This window comes from Taudactylus pleione, unplaced genomic scaffold, assembly GCF_031769625.1.
Source record: "Taudactylus pleione unplaced genomic scaffold, aTauple2 ptg000201l, whole genome shotgun sequence".
NCBI lineage: Eukaryota > Metazoa > Chordata > Amphibia > Anura > Myobatrachidae > Taudactylus > Taudactylus pleione.
The window spans coordinates 6,950,771-6,970,356 of NW_028284603.1; the positions used below are offsets into that span (position 1 = coordinate 6,950,771).

The window sequence follows — 19,586 nt, forward strand, 5'->3', positions numbered from 1 at the left end:
ACTGGAAAAATGTCGGCGCCCATTTTCCAGATGACTCGCTCATGCACAGTACTGCTGTCCCTGGGAAAGCGACACAGGCGTCATTTTCCCGGAGATCCGCGCTTGCACTTGATTCTGGCACTAAGCCAGAATCTACTGCACTGGGGCACACACTGAGTCTGCACACGGGCCCCCTCCTCTTTTAAAATGCCCCTAGCCCTAGATGTCCTGCAGTTATGTGACCATTAGCCAGGTTCTTATATATGCCTTAGGAACGATCAATTGACCCACAATATCTTCTCCTTTTTTTAGATATTTGATACAACAAATCTTGACGTACTGCAATGTGATGGTATGACAACCTATCAGGATCTACTGTTGGCATGCTAAGACTATTGATATTAGCATGCCAACAGTAGTATCAGCATGATTGCAATTAACATAACAGTAGTATCAGCCTGATTGTAATTAGCATGCCAAAAGTATTATCAGCCTGTTGCTTTAATAATGTTGTAAGGTTGCAGGAACATGAAGCCCATATTTATTTTATTACGATGAAATGACAAACTGACCATAGCATTACATTTAGGACAAAGCCTATACTATTTCCCACCTATTACATTTTGGTCACATAAAAAAAAAACATAGCGACATCTGTTTAAACACATAGAATGGTATTGAAATCTATATATTAAATGAAAGTCAAGTTTGTATTGCAGTTATTAGAAGGTACCAGTCACACTATAGTTAACTGCATACAATGGTGTACCCTGCTATCAAAATATAGGTATGTCGGCATTTTACCTGTCCACATTTGAACCTAATCAAAATGTCGACAATTTAAATATGAACTTTGATAAAATTAGCACGTCCATATACTGCATTAATCAAAACGTCTACATTGACATTTTATGGGTAAATGCATCTGTGACCGGAAGTCAGAATATATGCAGGTGTACATGTGTTGCTTGTAATTTATTTAGTGCAACTAAGCAGGGGATTACCGATACCGCGCTGGTCATTTATTTAGAGCGGCCATGGCAATTACTGTTGCAGCAATAATTTAAGGTGAGACACATAACAGACGGTGGTTATTCTGTGCAGTTCTCTGGCAGGGGTAGTGAGAAGGACTTTTACTGACATATGACTGACATGAAGGATAACGGTTTGCGCATGCACAGTGCCACAGTAGGCAAACTGTGGCAGTCCAGCTGTTGCAGAACTACACATGCCGGCACAACAAGCAACATTTTCAGCAAGTCCTAAAAACAAATTTAGGGGGATTTGTTGCAATATTAGCTGTTGATCAAACACAACCGTCTAGTTACTCTTCCAATCACCCTTTGTTTATGTTTGGGATATTACTCATACATTAAAAGCCCTATGGCAGCCCATAATTCTTATACCTGAATATTCTATTCTTTGTATATCAACAGAGGTAAATATATATAAAACAAAATACAATACAAGTCAATACATAGATAGCATAAAACAACTTTTTTGTAAACCTGCCCCAGTACAGAAGGATAGACGTCATCTGCCACCTACACCCTCATGGGTGTGAGCTTAGGTGGGCCTCTCATGTGGTAGGTGCAGGTTTTTCAAAATTCTGACTATACAGTCAGGTGCATAAATATTGGGACATTGACAGAATTTTCATATTTTGGCCTCTATTCACCACCACAATGGCTTTGAAATGAAACAAACAAGATGTGCTTTAACTGCAGACTTTCAGAATTAATTTGAGGGTAATTACATCCAAATCAGGTGAACGGTGTAGGAATTACAATGGTTTCTATATGTACCTCCCACTTTTTAAGGGGCCAAAAGTAATGGGACTATCAACTCAAAAGCTATTTCATGGACAGGTAGGTGTGGGCTATTCCCTCGTTATTTCATTATCAATTAAGCAGGTAAAAGGTCTGGAGTTGATTCTAGGTGTGACATTTGCATTTGGAATCAGTTGCTGTCGACTCTCAATATGAGATCCAAAGAGCTGTCACTATCAGTGAAGCAAGCCATCATTAGGCTGAAAAATCAAAACAAACCCATCAGAGATAGCAAAAACATTAGGTGTGGCCAAATCAACTGTTTGGAACATTCTTAAAAAGGAAGAACACACCGGAGAGCTCAGCAACACCAAAAGACCCGGAAGACCACGGAAAATAACTGTGGTGGATGACAGAAGAATTATTTCCCCGGTGAAGAAAAACCCCTTCACAACAGTTGGCCAAATCAAGAACACTCTCCAGGAGGTAGGTGTATATGTGTCAAAGTCAACAATCAAGAGAAGACTTCACAAGAGTGACTATAGAGGGTTCACCACAAGATGTAAACCATTGGTGAGCCTCAAAAACAGGAAGACCAGATTAAAGTTTGCCAAACAACATCTAAAAAAGCAATTACAGTTCTGGAACAACATCCTATGGACAGATGAGACAAAGATCAACTTGTACCAGAGTGATGGGAAGAGAAGAGTATGGAGAAGGAAAGGAACTGCTCATGATCCAAAACATACCACCTCATGGAAGCATGGTGGTGGTAGTGTCATGGCGTGGGCATGTATGGCTGCCAATGGAACTGGTTCCCTTGTATTTATTGATGATGTGACTGCTGACAAAAGCAGCAGAATGAATTCTGAAGTGTTTCGGGCAATATTATATGCTCATATTCAGTCAAATGCTTCAGAACTCATTGGACGGCGCTTCACAGTGCAGATGGACAATGACCCGAAGCATACTGCAAAAACAACCAAAGAGTTTTTTAAGGCTAAAAAGTGGAATGTTATGCAATGGCCAAGTCAATCCCCTGACCTGAATCCGATTGAGCATGCATTTCACTTGATGAAGACAAAACTGAAGGGAAAATGCCCCAAGAACAAGCAGGAACTGAAGACATTAGCAGTAGAGGCCTGGCAGAGCATCACCAGGGATGAAACCCAGCGTCTGGTGATGTCTATGCGTTCCAGACTTCAGGCTGTAATTGCCTGCAAAAGATTTGCAACAAAGTATTAAAAAGTGAAAGTTAGATTTAGGATTGTTTAGTTTGTCCCATTACTTTTGGCCCCTTAAAAAGTGGGAGGCACATATTAGAAACCATTGTAATTCCTACACCGTTCACCTGATTTGGATGTAATTACCCTCAAATTAAATCTGAAAGTCTGCAGTTAAAGCACATCTTGTATGTTTCATTTCAAAGCCATTGTGGCGGTGAATAGAGGCGAAAATATGAAAATTCTGTCAATGTACCAATATTTATGCACCTGACTATAAATATACAGTCAGGTGCATAAATATTGGGACATTGACAGAATTTTCATATTTTGGCCTCTATTCACCACCACAATGGCTTTGAAATGAAACAAACAAGATGTGCTTTAACTGCAGACTTTCAGATTTAATTTGAGGGTAATTACATCCAAATCAGGTGAACGGTGTAGGAATTACAACGGTTTCTAAATGTGCCTCCAACTTTTTAAGGGGCCAAAAGTAATGGGACAAACTAAACAATCTTAAATCTAACTTTCACTTTTTAATACTTTGTTGCAAATCCTTTGCAGGCAATTACAGCCTGAAGTCTGGAACGCATAGACATCACCAGACGCTGGGTTTCATCCCTGGTGATGCTCTGCCAGGCCTCTACTGCAAATGTCTTCAGTTCCTGCTTGTTCTTGGGGAATTTTTCAGTTTTGTCTTCATCAAGTGAAATGCATGCTCAATCGGATTCAGGTCAGGGGATTGACATGGCCATTGCATAACATTCCACTTTTTAGCCTTAAAAAAGTCTTTGGTTGCTTTTGTAGTATGCTTCGGGTCATTGTCCATCTGCACTGTGAAGCGCCGTCCAATGAGTTCTGAAGCATTTGACTGAATATGAGCATATAATATTGCCCGAAACACTTCAGAATTCATTCTGCTGCTTTTGTCAGCAGTCACATCATCAATAAATACAAGGGAACCAGTTCCATTGGCAGCCATACATGCCCACTCCATGACACTACCATCACCATGCTTCACTGATGAGGTGGTATGTTTTGGATCATGAGCAATTCCTTTCCTTCTCCATACTCTTCTCTTCCCATCACTCTGGTACAAGTTGATCTTTGTCTCATCTGTCCATAGGATGTTGTTCCAGAACTGTAATGACTTTTTTAGATGTTGTTTGGCAAACTCTAATCTGGTCTTCCTGTTTTTGAGGCTCACCAATGGTTTACATCTTGTGGTGAACCCTCTATATTCACTCTTGTGAAGTCTTCTCTTGATTGTTGACTTTGACACATATACACCTACCTCCTGGAGAGTGTTCTTGATTTGGCCAACTGTTTTGAAGGGGTTTTTCTTCACCAGGGAAATAATTCTTCTGTCATCCACCACAGTTGTTTTCCGTGGTCGTCCGGGTCTTTTGGTGTTGCTGAGCTCTCCGATGCGTTCTTTCTTTTTAAGAATGTTCCAAACAGTTCATTTGGCCACACCTAATGTTTTTGCTATCTCTCTGATGGGTTTGTTTTGATTTTTCAGCCTAATGATGGCTTGCTTCACTGATAGTGACAGCTCTTTGAATCTCATATTGAGAGTCGACAGCAACTGATTCCAAACGCAAATGTCACACCTAGAATCAACTCCAGACCTTTTACCTGCTCAATTGATAATGAAATAACGAGGGAATAGCCCACACCTGTCCATGAAATAGCTTTTGAGTTGATAGTCCCATTACTTTTGGCCCCTTAAAAAGTGGGAGGCACATTTAGAAACTGTTGTAATTCCTACACCGTTCACCCGATTTCGATGTAAATACTCTCAAATTAAATCTGAAAGTCTGTAGTTAAAGCACATCTTGTTTGTTTCATTTTAAAGCCATTGTGGTGGTGAATAGAGGCCAAAATATGAGAATTCTGTCAATGTCCCAATATTTATGCATCTGACTGTATGTATGTGTGTGAATATATATATATATATATATATATCAAATGCTATATAACATTATACAAAGGGATAAAAAATAGGGTTAGCTTCCCTTTAATATAGACCCTTGTTTAAAAAGATCAAGATTAACAGAACTAAAAAGCAATACAATACCCTGTTGCTGATACAAGTGCGTCTCCAGCTTACGCCTTGTAATAGCTGCTAAGAAAAACAGGGGCTACATCTCATTTCTGATACAAGAGATTTAAAACCCTCCGACTTGTTATTTTGGCAGCTACTCTTAAAATACTTGCATCTCACTACTGACTCAACTTTAAACTCTGCATGATATGTTGTTTTGTCTGCTAGTGCCATTGAAGCAGCCTGTCTCACATTGACTGCTAACAACACTGTATTTCTATGCCAGGATGTGGTCTATTATGAATGGCTCTCTTTTGTGTAGCTTAGTGCAGAGTATACACTTTGCTTGTTTGTAGGATATTGACTATATTATATTTAATACATGGTTTTTGTAGAAATGTGAGTTTTTCATCCTTCTATAGCCATATGAGATTGACTAGCCTGTATACATGTTTTACTTCGTGAAAAATATTTGAGAATCCAAAATATCAGGCTTTATGGAATGACTCGACCACTTCCTAATATAACACTTTGGTCTTTTATTTAATCTTTATGCTGATGACCACTCTCATTTGACATGCTCCAAAGAGTGCAAAAGGAGATTGAAGTGGATTAGGGACCTATTTAGTAAAGTATCCAGCCCAGATAATCGGGAAGCCGATGGACGTAATCCCAACCGCCAGCTTCCCGACTGTCTAATCCCGGCAAGGCACTAATGACAGGTGTCGAAATCCTGCCGCCTGTCATTAGACCTACGTCGGGAGCCTGACACCCGGTTTAACGATCGAAGGCACCCCCCCGGGAGGTTAGGTTTAGGCTAGGGGAAGGGAGAGTTAGGGTTAGGCACCCCCGGGGGGAGGTTAGGGTTAGGCACACCCCCAGGGGACTTAGATTTAGGCTGCAGGGAAGGGGGGGTTAGGTTTAGGCAGTTGGGGGGGATTAGGGTTAGGCACTTGGGGGGGAGGATAGGGTTAGGCACCCCTAAGGGAGGGTTAAAGGGTAGAATTAGGTTAGTGAATATTTACCTTTTGACGATCGAGATTTTCACCCCTGCTGGGCTGCCGCAGCCATGCGGCCGGCGGTAAATCGCAATTCTAAGTAACATCCGTATTTATTAAGATAGTAATGCAGTGGATATTGCAGATGGGATGCGGTCTTAATACCTGTACCGACAGTCGGAATGCCGGCGCTTGGAATACCAGCACCAGAATCCTGATACCTGTCAGAATCCCAGTGCTAACAGTAAGTACTGGGGTTAGGGGCAGGGTTAGGCACTAGGAGGAAAGCTAGGCACTAAGGGGGGAGGGTTAGGTTTAGGGCGAGGGGGGGTTAGGTTTAGGCAGTGGGGAGGGTTAGGATACTGACCGCAAAGTGTTGGTATCCTAACCCTGTCGTGATTCTGACGTCCGGGATCCCAAGCGCTGGCATCCCATACCCAACCCATTGCAGACACCTACAGTGTATGGGGAAATTGTGGTTGTGCGCTTTTTCAACCTGGAGTTTGACTCTGGTAGCGAATGTCATCTTCTTTCTGCTCCTACCTATTGGGAAAGGGTCTGGAGTGCAAAGAGGAGTATATTTGGATTCCTCAACCTCCTCTGGCTCTTACAGTACACCAAAGCCTGCGCATATGTAGTATAACTGGAGGATCTGTCCCAACATGGGCCAACCCAAAACATGGTACAAAATTACTGCAAATGGTGATAAGGAACTAAAGATTTCGGGGAATTTGTAAATATTTTTAAAAATGGGCCCCTTAGAACTATTCTAGGATTATGAATTATTTACCGCTGACACACTTAATGGAATATATATATTTTTTTATCTATTTCTAAAATGTTTTGCGTTCATGAATTTACAATCTAGATGATGGCTCACACCTGTAATAGTTACATTTTTAGTCGGGTATATGTTCACCAATAAGGTGTTTAGGGACACACTTATTATAATATGGAAATTTGGGATGCTATTCAGAAACCACGGGGTGTAGAAAGGGCCAAGTTTTCTACCAAACCCCAATAGTACATTTATGTCTTTGACAGGTAATCATTTGAACTTGGGAGTGTGGAACCTGTTACAGACATTAATGAATTTAAAATGTTTTAATTAACAAAAAATAAAGAAATTGGCATAGGTGTACAATAAAGGAATACAAGGGTATCAAGAAAAGAACACAGACAGAACATTGTAAAAGACACAGTATGAAGAGACTCTATTACTCGAGTGCCAGCCAGGATTAATGATACTTTTAATATTACACTTCTTTAGAAACAGAGAAATGATTAGAAATTATGTTCCAAAAAAAGGTTTTGAAGATATGGTAGTTTCCCAAACCTATTTAATAAAGACCTAATAAGAATATTTGCACCAATAATTTTCTTAGTAAAATTCTTTTACGAAGGTACGATACGCCATGCCTTGTTCCGAGTCGGAAGATTCAGAGAAATATAAAAATATGTATCATTCAAAATGCTACATTCACAGTTCTAGTTAAATTGTAAGTTATATTATAAAATGTATGCACACATATAGCAATTATTTTGTAGCTGCACTTACTGTTCAGAAACGTAGATCCCCACCAAGGATAATATGTGAATGTAGCATAACTGACTGACAGAGCTGAAGGAGGTAATCCAACACATTTCACACAAATTGGTGTAGCCACTGTACAAGTTATGATATACAGACATATTAAGATCATTGTGTTATCTACACACCGGCTACACATATTGTTGAACATGTATGTGTAGAAATTTAGCTATGGGGCCCCCATATGTCTAGCTGCGCCCCTGAGAATGACACTGACTATCTCATAACAATGACACATGTCAAAGTTAGGGGTATATTAAACGTCAGGTGACAATAGGTACATTATAGATAATGTACTAAATGCAAAAGATATGTACAAAGGTGAAGATCTCAGTGACTTTGATAAGCTCAAAATCATAATGGCTGGATGACTTAGCCAGAGCATTTCCAAAATGGCTAGGCTTGTGGAGTGTGCAAGGTCAGCCATGGTGAGTACCTACTGATAGTGTTCTGAGGAAAGGGGTAAAACTACAAACCGCTGACAAGGTGTTGGGAGTCTAAGATTAATCAATGACAGAAGTTAACATAGGTACAAACCAACAAAATGGTTACTGTAGCACAAATCACAGAAAATTGAAATGATGGTAATGGGAGTAACGTGTTATGATACACAGTGTACCGAACCCTATTGCATATAGGCCTGGATAGTTGCAGGCCAGTCAAAGAGCCCATGCTAACCCCTGTCCACCAATGAAAGCGCCTACAAGGAGAGCATGTGAGCATAGGATCTGGACCTTGGATCAATGGAAGAATGTGCTGATAAATCCTATTTTCTGTTGCATCATGTGGACAATCGGTTATGTGTGTGTCGTAAACCTAGGGAGGGTATAGCACCAGGATGCATTGTGTGAAGAAAACAAGCTGTGAAGGTAGTGCTTTGGGCACTGTTTTGCTGGGAAACCCTGGGCCCAATAATTTATGCGGACGTTAAATGGACATGTACCACCTACGTAAACATCTTTGCGAACCAGGTACATGCTTTCATGGCAACAGTATTCTCAGATAGAAGTGGACTCTTGCAACAGAACAATGCACCCTATCACACTGCACCGATTGTTTGAGAATGGTTTGTGAAATATGGTGAATAGTTGAAGGTGTTGCCCTGGCCTCTAAATTTACCAGCTCTCAATCCAATTGAGCATATATGATATGTGTTTGAAAAAAAAGAGTCCGATCTGCAGCAATTCCACCTCATAATTTCCAGGCGTTAAAGAATCTGCTGGTAATATCCTGGCACCAGTTAGAACTGGACAGATTCAGAAGTCTATTAGAGTCAATGCCTCAGCTGTTTTGAGGCACATGGAGGAGTGAAAGCATACTAGGCAGCTGGTCATATGTTTGTGGCTAGAGGACAAGGATTCATTGCGAGTGCTCTCCAAGATATCTAACCACTGTTTGTCAACGGAATCAATATGTAATTACCTCCGGCCACATGGCCGGCGGTTCTAATCCCGACAGTGGCAGCCTGGCAGGGGTGACATTAGTACCTTGCCGGGATTAGACAGTCGGCTTCCTGACGGCATTCCTTGTCAACATCCCGTCCCAAGATTCCCAGTAAACCTTTACATGCCTGTTACATTGGTTGGTAGCACAATTAATTTTAGCTGAGAAGTTACCAGGGACAGTTGAGAAAGTTGCAATAGCAGAACGCAAAATGTAGAAACTGAGCCCCATGAAGGTAGAGGCTCAATAGAGGCTTGGCTGCTCTGTGTGAAAAGAAAAATGGTTTAGTGACTGGTTATTAGTGTTGATGGGTGAACAGGACATGCAACAAACACTTCTACGAAAACAAACACAACAACTCTAAAAAAATCAAATAAAAAAAAGCCCAAAATATAAATGACAACAATTAAAATAATAAAAAAAGTTATATTTGTACACCGAAACAAAAACTTAAGACAACCAAGTACAAAGTCAAATATGTGATAAATTAACAATTTTCTGTACCATGCCCGTAAACAGTGAGACCAGCTGAACGCTACTGTGTCTCTGTTTTGTTTATTTTTTACTAAAGCAGCAGTCAATTTAGATTAAAAGCGAGTTGGATACCGTTGTTTCTTTTTCTTCTGCAAAACAAGGCTGGCTCCCTTGCCTTTGCTGATTTCTTGACAGCATGTTTTGTGTCGTTGAATGTTCTGACCTACATGGAATAAGAATCGCTACTTCTATAGTTACAGATTCATTAGAAAACTCAGCTTGAAGCTGACGGAGGAGAGATCTCAAAAGATAACTGTCACATCCCTCTAAATAAAAAGGGCTCGCTAGGTTCCACTAATAAAAAGGAAAACAAATTACCATGCATTTCAAAATTGTTAGATTCAGACATAATAACTCGGCACTGAAAACAAATGTGTTTGCGTATGAAACCCCTATTGGTGTCATGGAGCTATCATCTCTGTAATAAGTATACAGCAGTAGCAGTGGTTTAGGAAGCACAGTGGGAATTAACGTTGACTAGCTAACATTTTGTTAAATGGGTTTTTAATGGCATACTCTCTACTACACAAAATGCAACTCATTTCCAAAGGGCAATTATGTTTAAACGGAATGTTAAAATAAAAGTTGTGACAATCTCTCATTATTATACCATCAGGGCTATGATAAAGGACAAAGTGGAGATTATAGTATGAAATGTAAGTTCCTTTGTCTCTATGATATAGATGTGTCCTTATACATCTTTGCTGTAGTCACACTAAAAAGCCCCTCTCGGCGCACCAGGTCCCGTGAGATTCTGCTAGTGCCATATATCTTTTTTTACTGAAAACGTGCACCAGCAGACTGTGCTGATCAATTTGATATGTGACACTTATATATCTAATTGCGACTGAGTCTCTGAATCTGTATAAACAGTGCTAGAATGTTGCAGCCGCCACTTTTTTTTCATTCCAAGTTCCAAGGGACCTGGCAACTCATTCACGCCAGGCAAGTTGCGCTGCGTGGCGTATTGAGGCTAGATGTATGAGGACACATCCGTGCTTTCTGAGCATTACAATAAGCTACATCTGGTTTAGGAGATGCAGCTCGAGTGTCACAGAAGGGGGACTTCATTCAGATGAAGGTCTGCTTGGGCTGTGTGTGGTGGAATCGTATAGTGTGATGTGGGTTGCACAGAGTAGCTCTGCAATGCGGGGTAACAGAAACATTCTATTTTGTTGGAGACATGATATTTTACAAAGGTCACCAAAGCCATTTGGTACACGGATACGGCTTTCCTTAAATTGGAAATGACTGGTCCTTGCCTAATTGAAAGGTATTTTGTCTAACTGAAAATGTCATCTAAGTTTTCTTCAACGTAAACAGTCAAATACTGTGTCTTCAATACAAACAAAACTACCTAAACCCCTAAATAACTGGTCCTAAGAAAGGAAGTCAGACTTTGAAAAATATAAGTAAATATATATTTTCACACCCACTTAAGTGAGTTTTGATTTTTGCCTTTCCCATTTCCCAATGCAATGACAGTATTATCGAGGAGCTGTGATTGCCACAGTCAAAACACTCCTCTAATCTCTATGAGCATGAAGCTACATGCCTTTATTCTATTTGCATGGTTTACTCTTGTCGGTTTGGTTAATGTAAATGGTGAAGGACAGTCACAGTGTAGGCGGCAGCTGACTGCCTTAAGATTTCTACCATGACTCTCTTATCTCCTCTTTTCAAACATACTGCACCACCAGTAGCTGCATTGAAATGCCCATCGCCAAAGGCTATGGTACTTAAAACTCCTGGCTGATATGCTCCTGCCTTAACCAGTTGCCTAGCGTGGTCGCATCAGATGCTAACACGCAAAGTTGCACTTTCCCTAACACAGTCACATCTGATATGGTGCCTTATTACCTTCTAACAGCCGCCACCCAGTTGCCCCTCAGTTGCTCCGAGAACCTCCCCCCAGACTCCTCTTTACAGCAGGGGTACAGAAGGGTGATTCTTCCACCCACTGCTGCAGGAAGACAGTAAAGGCAGCCAACCTGCAGCCCGGGATCAGGGGATCAGGGAAGCTGCAGTTTCCCTCGTCTCCCCTTGGTGAAAGGTACTGCCGGTTGGCGGCTCTGATCGGCGATCCTAATAGGATCACCCACTAACAAGGACTGACTGTACTGCATCAGCCCCTCCTCTCCCTGCTCTCTACCCCTCCCAGCCAGCAGTGAGTCATGGTGATCCTCAGGATTGCCCCTACTGCTGGCTGATCTTCTTGCAGGACTGTGAAGAAGTGCAAGTGTAGGTATAATTTAAGTATAGTTAAAAAATAAATAAAAAATACTGTACAGTTTGTGTGTGTGTGTATATTATATATATATATATATATATATATATATATATATATATATAATTTAACGCTAAACATTTTTTAAAAAATGCCCCCAAATTTGTGGATTTGTTAAATGATGAAATCATGTCATTAGTAACTATTTAACCTCGGGTCAGTATAATTTAACAAATTGGAATATTTTTTAAACCAAGCGATTTTGCAAAGTGAGCAAAGATTTATAGAACAAGCTACTGGGGAAGAGTTACAGAACTGGCGCGTTTAGAAGTAAGTGGGGCTGGTCTTTGGCGAAAATACGACGGCTATTGGAGTGATGTTTGGCTGATACTACAGGACATGAATGTAAAAGGACAAACAGTCAAACAATATAATTTTAACATACTTGAAGACTGGTGCCAGCACATATATACCAAAGCCAAGTCATTTGCATATAAATCTCTGTAATCAACTTATTTTAAGAAAACAAATAAGATAAAAAAAAAATCACAAAAGCCGTTTCCCTGTACCCACTATGAATTGTTCTGCCCGTTTCCCTGCAGAACTATTAAAACTATTAAAAAGGTTTTTTCTGAACAAGAATTTACTATAAAGCACTGGGGGGCTGATACAGAGATGGGAGCAAAAGCAAAAAAGAGCAGCTGTGCACCATGGCAAAAGCATAGTGTACTACAGTAGGTGGGGGGATTTAAAATGTCCAGAGAGATTTAGATGTGAAAACGGCGTGTCCAAACTCAAATCATAATGCTGCCCAGCATTTGAGGGGCTAAATGCAGAAGAATTCAGTATTTACCCAGTATGCAAAAAAAACCAAAAAACAATAATAAATGTATTTGCACCCCTTGCATTTCAACATGGTTTGTCCAGGTGCAAAGTTACTTACTTTTTTCCCTTTGCTCCCAACTCAGAATCAGCCCCTAGATATGCAAACTTACAGCATCACGCCGGGATATTGACTGTCTCCCTGTGGTGATGGCAGGGGAGTGGCTTTCCTTTGGAAGAGCTCACTGCTAATTGAGGTTTAGACTGGTAGTCCCAGGGGAAAAAAAACTCTCCCTGGGACTGCATGTCCTTCTTGTGATTAGCAGAAAGTGCTTTCAATGTGAAGCCACTGCAAGTGCCCTGAGTGCAGTCACTGAGGGTAGCGGATTTTAAGAAAGGGTGTGTGTGTGTGTGTGTGGGGGGGGGGGGGGGGCGCGGCCTTACAGCCCTAGGTAAAAACAGCCAATGCAAAATTGCCGTAGAATGGACAACATTTTTTTTTTTTTTACACAGTGTCAACCACTCCTAAAGTAGAGCTGTCTAAACACGTGTGATGTTTCACATGACCTTTTCATACCTGGATATACAGCTACAAGGTCATGGCCAATATCAGTGATATCTTGCGTTAATACTTATTAAGCTCACTTACTGCTACGGAAAAAACAACAAACTATAGAACCACTGAGAAGAATGTCCGTATGCAAGAACACCCTGTGAGTGTCTAGTTAAATATTGACATAATCAGCGAATGTGGGCTTGATTCAGAGATGTACACAATGCCACAGATGGAGCGATTGTTAGCCATTGCGCATGCGTGTAAGCCGCACTGTGCACGAGCAGCGATTCTTTTGTGATTATGCTCGTACAGAGGATTCAATTGCAAAGTGAGTGACAGGTAGTCAGCGTTTTGGGGAGGTAACGGGGGTGGCTAGTCAAACGCAGGCGTGTCTGATCGTTTAGATGGCGTTTTATGGGCGTGCATACAGTAAATTAGCCACTACGATCTCTATCACAGCATGAGGGTTCTCTGTGTGTCAGGAGAAATGTTGTGTTTGAGTAAGGTCAGACTTGCTGCGTCAATGTTACCGCTGCTTACGCTGGCGCGCACCGTCGGACGGATAGGAGAAGGCAGCAGCGAGCGTTCCTATACTCTGGTAAGCTTTGGAAATATTAGCATATGTTCGCAATTGCGAACCGTGCGAAGTCGCAGCTGCGATTGCATTAGCGTACAACTGTGAATCAGGCCCTGTATCTGCTGACCATACTTATGCAACAACTTACATAAACCTTCCCAACTTTATTACTTTTGTTTGATTCACTTTTTTTTCCTATTTCCCTATTCATATTCTTTATCACAGATATATTCTCCGATTTAAAAACAAAGAAACAATAAATAAATAAATGACACTTAAGAAACCTTGACTCGGTCGCCACCATTTCGATCGGCAAAGCCATGCACTTGCACGTACGAGTGGGCACAATTGTGTCGCTACAGGCTCAGGATCACAGATCATTTACACTGCAAGCAAGTATTCCTGTAAACAAAGTAATAATCCACAGCGCTGTAACATGGCGGTAATGTGCCCGGCGCTGGCCAGCCTCCAAAAACGTTGATGTTACACCTAGGGGGCGGGGCTGCTGTCCCTGGGAAGTAAAGCACTGACCAAGTCTCCTTAGGATCCTCCAGGCAGCTCTACAGGCTGTAGGCTGCCTGCCACTTTCCAGGCTGCTGTGAGCAGCGCTACTGGCAAGTCACATGCAGGCGCCATGGGGCTGTGACAGTGCCGTCCACATTGCTCTGCACACTGTTGAGGTCGCACATCCCAAGTTACGGCCCTGCTAATCAACACTCTAATATAGACAATCAATATTGCTATAAGTGAATGACAAGCATTATTTTGAGATGCTTACCTAAGATTATCTCTATTAAGTATAGACTGAAAAAGAAGTCATGGAAGAAGCATTACAGGTGGATTTGAAATAAACACAATAACATACCTTCTTTTTCTGGGGTGAGTTTCTGCCTTAAAAGCTGATTTACAATGGCACTCAGACAGGTATAGCACTGCTGACCGGCAGTATTCCAGTTCATGCAGTTTAGTATAGCGATGGCTTCATCAACCTCTTCATGGCGGAGGTACTGCAAAATAATCTCCACAGGGCCCAATTGTCCTCTAGATACAGCACCTTTCAGAATAATAGCACAGGCAATGTTAGCAATACCTTAAAACAAAATATTGATCCACTTACCCGTCTGAACATACATAAATATATATACGGTGCCTTGCAAAAGTATTCACCCCCCCCCCTTTGCATTTTTCATGTTTTGTTGCTTCGCAGCCTGGAATTAAAATGGATTGTTTGAAGGTGTGCATCATTTCATTAACAGAACATGCCTACAACTGTGACGTTGTGGATTTTTTTTTATAACTATTCACCCCCCTAAAGTCAGTACATTGTCGAGCCAATTACAGCTGCAAATCGCTTTGGATAAGTCTCTATGAGCATGCCACATCTTGCCCCTGGGATTTTTGCCCATTGCTCAAGGCAAAACTGCTCCAGCTCCTTCATGTTGGATGGTTTCCACTTGTGAACAGCAATCTTCAAGTCTGACCACAGATTCTCAATTGGATTGAAATCTGGACTTTGACTAGGCCATTCCAACACATTTAAATGTTTCCCCTTAAACCACTCGAGTGTTGCTTTAGCAGTAGGCTTCGGGTCATTGTCCTGCTGGAAGGTGAACCTTCGTCCCAGTCTCAAATCACAGGCAGACTGAAACAGGTTTTGCTTAAGAATATCCCTGTATTTAGCACCATCCATCTTTCCCTCGACTCAAATCAGTTTCATAGTCCCTGCTGCTGAAATACATCCCCACAGCATGATGCTGCCACCACCATGTTTCACTACGGGGATGGTGTTCTTGGGGTGATGGGATGTGTTGGGTTTGCGCCAGACATAGCGTTTTCCTTGGTGGCCGAAAAGTTAAATTTTAGTCTCATCTGACCAGAACACCTTCCTTCATACATTTGGGGAGTCGCTCACATGCCTTTTGGCAAACTCAAATCATGTGTTCTTATTTTTATCACTGAGTAATGGCTTTTTTCTGGCCACTCTTCCATAAAGCCCAGCTCTATGGAGTGTACGGCTTATTGTGGTCACATGCACAGATACACCAGTATCTGCTGTGGAACTCTGCAGCTCCTTCAGGGTTACCTTTGGTCTCTGTACTGCCTCTCTGATTAATGCCCTCCTTGCCCAATCTGTGAGTTTTGGTGGGCGGCCCTCTATTGGCAGGTTTGTTGTGGTACCATGTTCTTTCCATTTGATGATGATGGATTTGATGGTGCTCCGGGGGAATCATCAAAGATTTGGATATTTTTTCATAACCGAACCCAGAATTGTACATCTCAACAACTTTGTCCCTGGCTTGTTTGGAGAGCTCCTTGGTCTTCATGGTGTGATGCCTCTTGCTTAGTGGTGTTGCAGCCTCTGGGGCCTTTCAGAAAAGGTGTGTTTATACTGACAGATCATGTGACACTTAGATTTCACACAGGTGGACTTCATTTCACTAATTATGTGACTTCTGAAGGTAACTGGTTGCACCAGAACTTTTGAGGGGCTTCATAGCAAAGGGGGTGAGTACATATGCACATGCCAATTTTCTGAATTTTATTTGTAAAGATTCTTTTTAATATATATTTTTCTCATTTCACTTCACCAAATCAGACTATTTTGTGCAGATCCATCACATAAAATTCAGATAAAAAAAAATAAATAAATTACAGGCTGTAATGTAACAAAAAAGGTAAAAATGGGAGTGAATACTTTTGCAAGGCACTGTGTGTATATATATATATATTAAAAGATTATAATATATAACTATAGAGATAAGCATAGGCACTCGGCATGAGGTGCTTACAAAGGAGAAACAAATTAATATTACATAATGGGACATAAATTGTTAAGGAGGAGACAAGGACATGAAATTCAGCCATAAAGCAACAATCTGTTCTACATAAATGGTGTAACAAGTGACATCGCATCTCTCTAACAATCAAAGAGATGGGTTTTAGTTGGAGTTTAGTTGTTCATGGTATTTGCTCTCGTTGGCAAAGATAAAAACCACAAGGTTTGTAAAATAATAAGGAAGGGATTTATTATTTATCAGCTGATGCATCACCAGAAGTCAATTGATCTCATTAACGAGAACAGTCCGGTCAGAGCGCTGCTTAACCTTATTAGAGTAACAGAGAGGAGACCGTAACCAAAAAAAATCAGTAACGAACCCATATAAGTATATTCTGACTGAAATAATGAATCGTAGGGGAAAAACGGCTATCTTTCACTGTCAGAAAATGCTTCATTTAAATGTAAACAATGAAACAATGAATTTTAAAACATGACAAATCTCAATGGTTGAGGTGAAACATCTTTCCCCCTTTAAATGCTTGACCTCTCTTGGATAGTGCACTTCTTTGGAGAAAGAGGTGACAGCCAACTTGTAGCCTAATTGATTTAAGAACAGCGTCTAGGGAGGCAGTCCAATTAAATTTACAAGATGGCAATTAGCTGGAAGGCCTCTAAATCCCTGCACTGTGAGTATTCTGGCCTGGGTGAGAACACAAATGTGCTGGAGATAGCAAAGTCAAGGACCTTTTTTTTCCTTGCCTTTTTTTTTTTTATACAATAACTGCTGTGAGTCACGTCACAGGGGACAGAGAAAACGAGGCTTGAGGCCTGAAATGACAGAACACGGACAGCTACAAAGGTAAAGGGATTCATAGGACTGTTATAGTAGTGTTTTGTCTTATGCAGCACTAAATAAATCTAATGTTCTGTAAAACATCATGCAAACTATATAAGGGCCATGGGCCTGATTCAGAGATGGCCGGAATTGCAGAGCCGCACACAAGCAGCTTTGCAATTCCGTCCATCTTAATGCAAATACAGAAGGAGGTATGAGACATCTCCTTACACCATCACAACCGTCATGATCGCAGTGGTTTTTCCTTATGGTCAGACTGCGGGAGCTGAAGCTTCGTGCAGCCTGACCGGGTGATAGTCACTTCAGAAGACAGGAATCTGCGTCCGCTGACGCAGACCTTGGCCTCACCCCTGCTCTGCCCCCCAAACGCTGCAGCAAGTCAAGCATGCTGCGGCTTGGGAGGGGTCTGCGAGCGTAATCGCAGGACCCATTCTGCTCTTGCGCAGACCCCTAACCATCAGATGAACGTACATCTCTGAATCAGGCCCTATGTACAAAGCGAAAGACACTTTGCATTTTCCCTTTGTAATTGTCTAATGGAACTATTTAGAGTGGACAAAAAATTAGTAGAGTGCAATTGTTGTTTTTGTAACCTGAAGATCTCATTAAAAATCATTCTGCCCAGCTTAGTATTCAAATATGTTACCCTCTGATAAGGGATTGGGTATAGAATGCCGGAGCTCAGGATCCCGGTGGGTCAGAATCCCAATTCCAGCATCCCTAAACCTAACCTTCCCAAAGAAGCCTAAAGGGGGGTATCCACTAGGCGATATTGGCAGGCGATTGCACGATAACGACGTTGTTATCATACAATTGCCCGCAAATCAGGCATGTAAATGACAAAAACGACCAGCGATGCGCGTGCCCGCTGGTCGTTTTTGCCATCTATCATCGCCCGTCAGGATCGGCATGTACGGGGAGCAATAGAGAGCACCTACTGTTCTCTTCTTGCTGCCACCGGACCTCTCTGCAATACACGGGAAAGGAAACAAACAGTCACAGCCTGATGACGCCGGACACTTACAACATGTGAGTGTCCAGCGTCATCAGGCTGTGACTGTTTGTTTCCCTTCCCGTGTGCTGCAGAGAGGTCTGTCTTGATCTCATGCTGCCTAGACTGAACGAGTGATCGTTCAGTTTAGGCACATCACTATATATACAAACGAGAGCACGTCGTAATCATGCTCTCGTTTGTATATCTAGTAGTGGATAGCCGCCTTAACCTCCCCGCACCCTAGCCCTCCTTCCCCGTAGCCTTACCCTAACCCTCCACCTAGTGCTTGACCCTAATCCTAACCAACCCCCTATAATTACAGCCGGCTGGTGAAAACTGCCTGTAAATATTCTGACTGGTGTCTGGTTTGCGTCGTCGGCATTCTGAGTGCCGGCATCCCGACAACTGGGATAATAGCTACAGTACATCCCCTGATTAGAGTGGGAAGAAGGAGGACAGTGTGTATTAAGTCTGAGAAAGGACGTTCATCTCCCTGCATCTCCTAGATACAAAAATGTTGCTTGTTCCAGAGTCAATTCACCCCAACCAGAAAAGATCAGTTATGACAAACAATGAACAATAATGAAAATTGTGGCAAAAGCACATACAAGCATTCAGCATGTACATTGCATTCAAAATGCATACAGTGTTGCTCTTGTGATCTGTTAAAATTTACATCAAAGGTTTCAAAGAACTGTATGTAACAAGCTGGTTAACCTGCATTCACCTAGCTCTTCATGTGAAAAAAATAATGTTGTGTTGGCATACTTTCATTTTTGTTTATTTTGAACTAACAAATGTTCATGGAGTCAATCATGACTCAGTACAGACTTTAGTACAGAGCAAACTTTGATTACTCGCTAAGTTGTCAAAATCGAGCAGGCATAAAATAACCTTTCTGATCAGGATTAAAAAGGCCTCTTATTAAGTTTAACTCTCAGTTTCTACTTATTTCCCGAAAAGAAACGATCACAAAGATTAAGAAACTTGGTCAAAATCAATTCTCGATTAGACTAGATGCCAACTCTGCCATCAAGCGTTGTAATATATCACTGTCTGTATCTCCCCTACCCTTCTGGATGTTGTGATAGGCAAGAGAGAGACAAACTTTAGAGAAGGAAGTCTTACTGACATTTCCTATAGTGTTTCAAAAGTGGATATAATAAGACATAATAATGCACACTGTAA

At 41.4% G+C, this 19,586-nt stretch overlaps 1 protein-coding gene across 5 annotated transcripts in view; it reads right to left on the reverse strand.

Moving 5' to 3' along the window:
• Positions 1-19,586, reverse strand: part of WDPCP (WD repeat containing planar cell polarity effector) — a 373,120-nt gene that overhangs the window by 148,101 nt on the left and 205,433 nt on the right. For all 5 annotated transcript variants that reach the window (XM_088477497.1, XM_088477498.1, XM_088477496.1 and 2 more), the window contains one exon: positions 14,635-14,823. In XM_088477497.1, the coding sequence (XP_088333623.1) occupies positions 14,635-14,823 (189 nt within the window). The remainder of the gene's footprint in view (positions 1-14,634; positions 14,824-19,586) is intronic.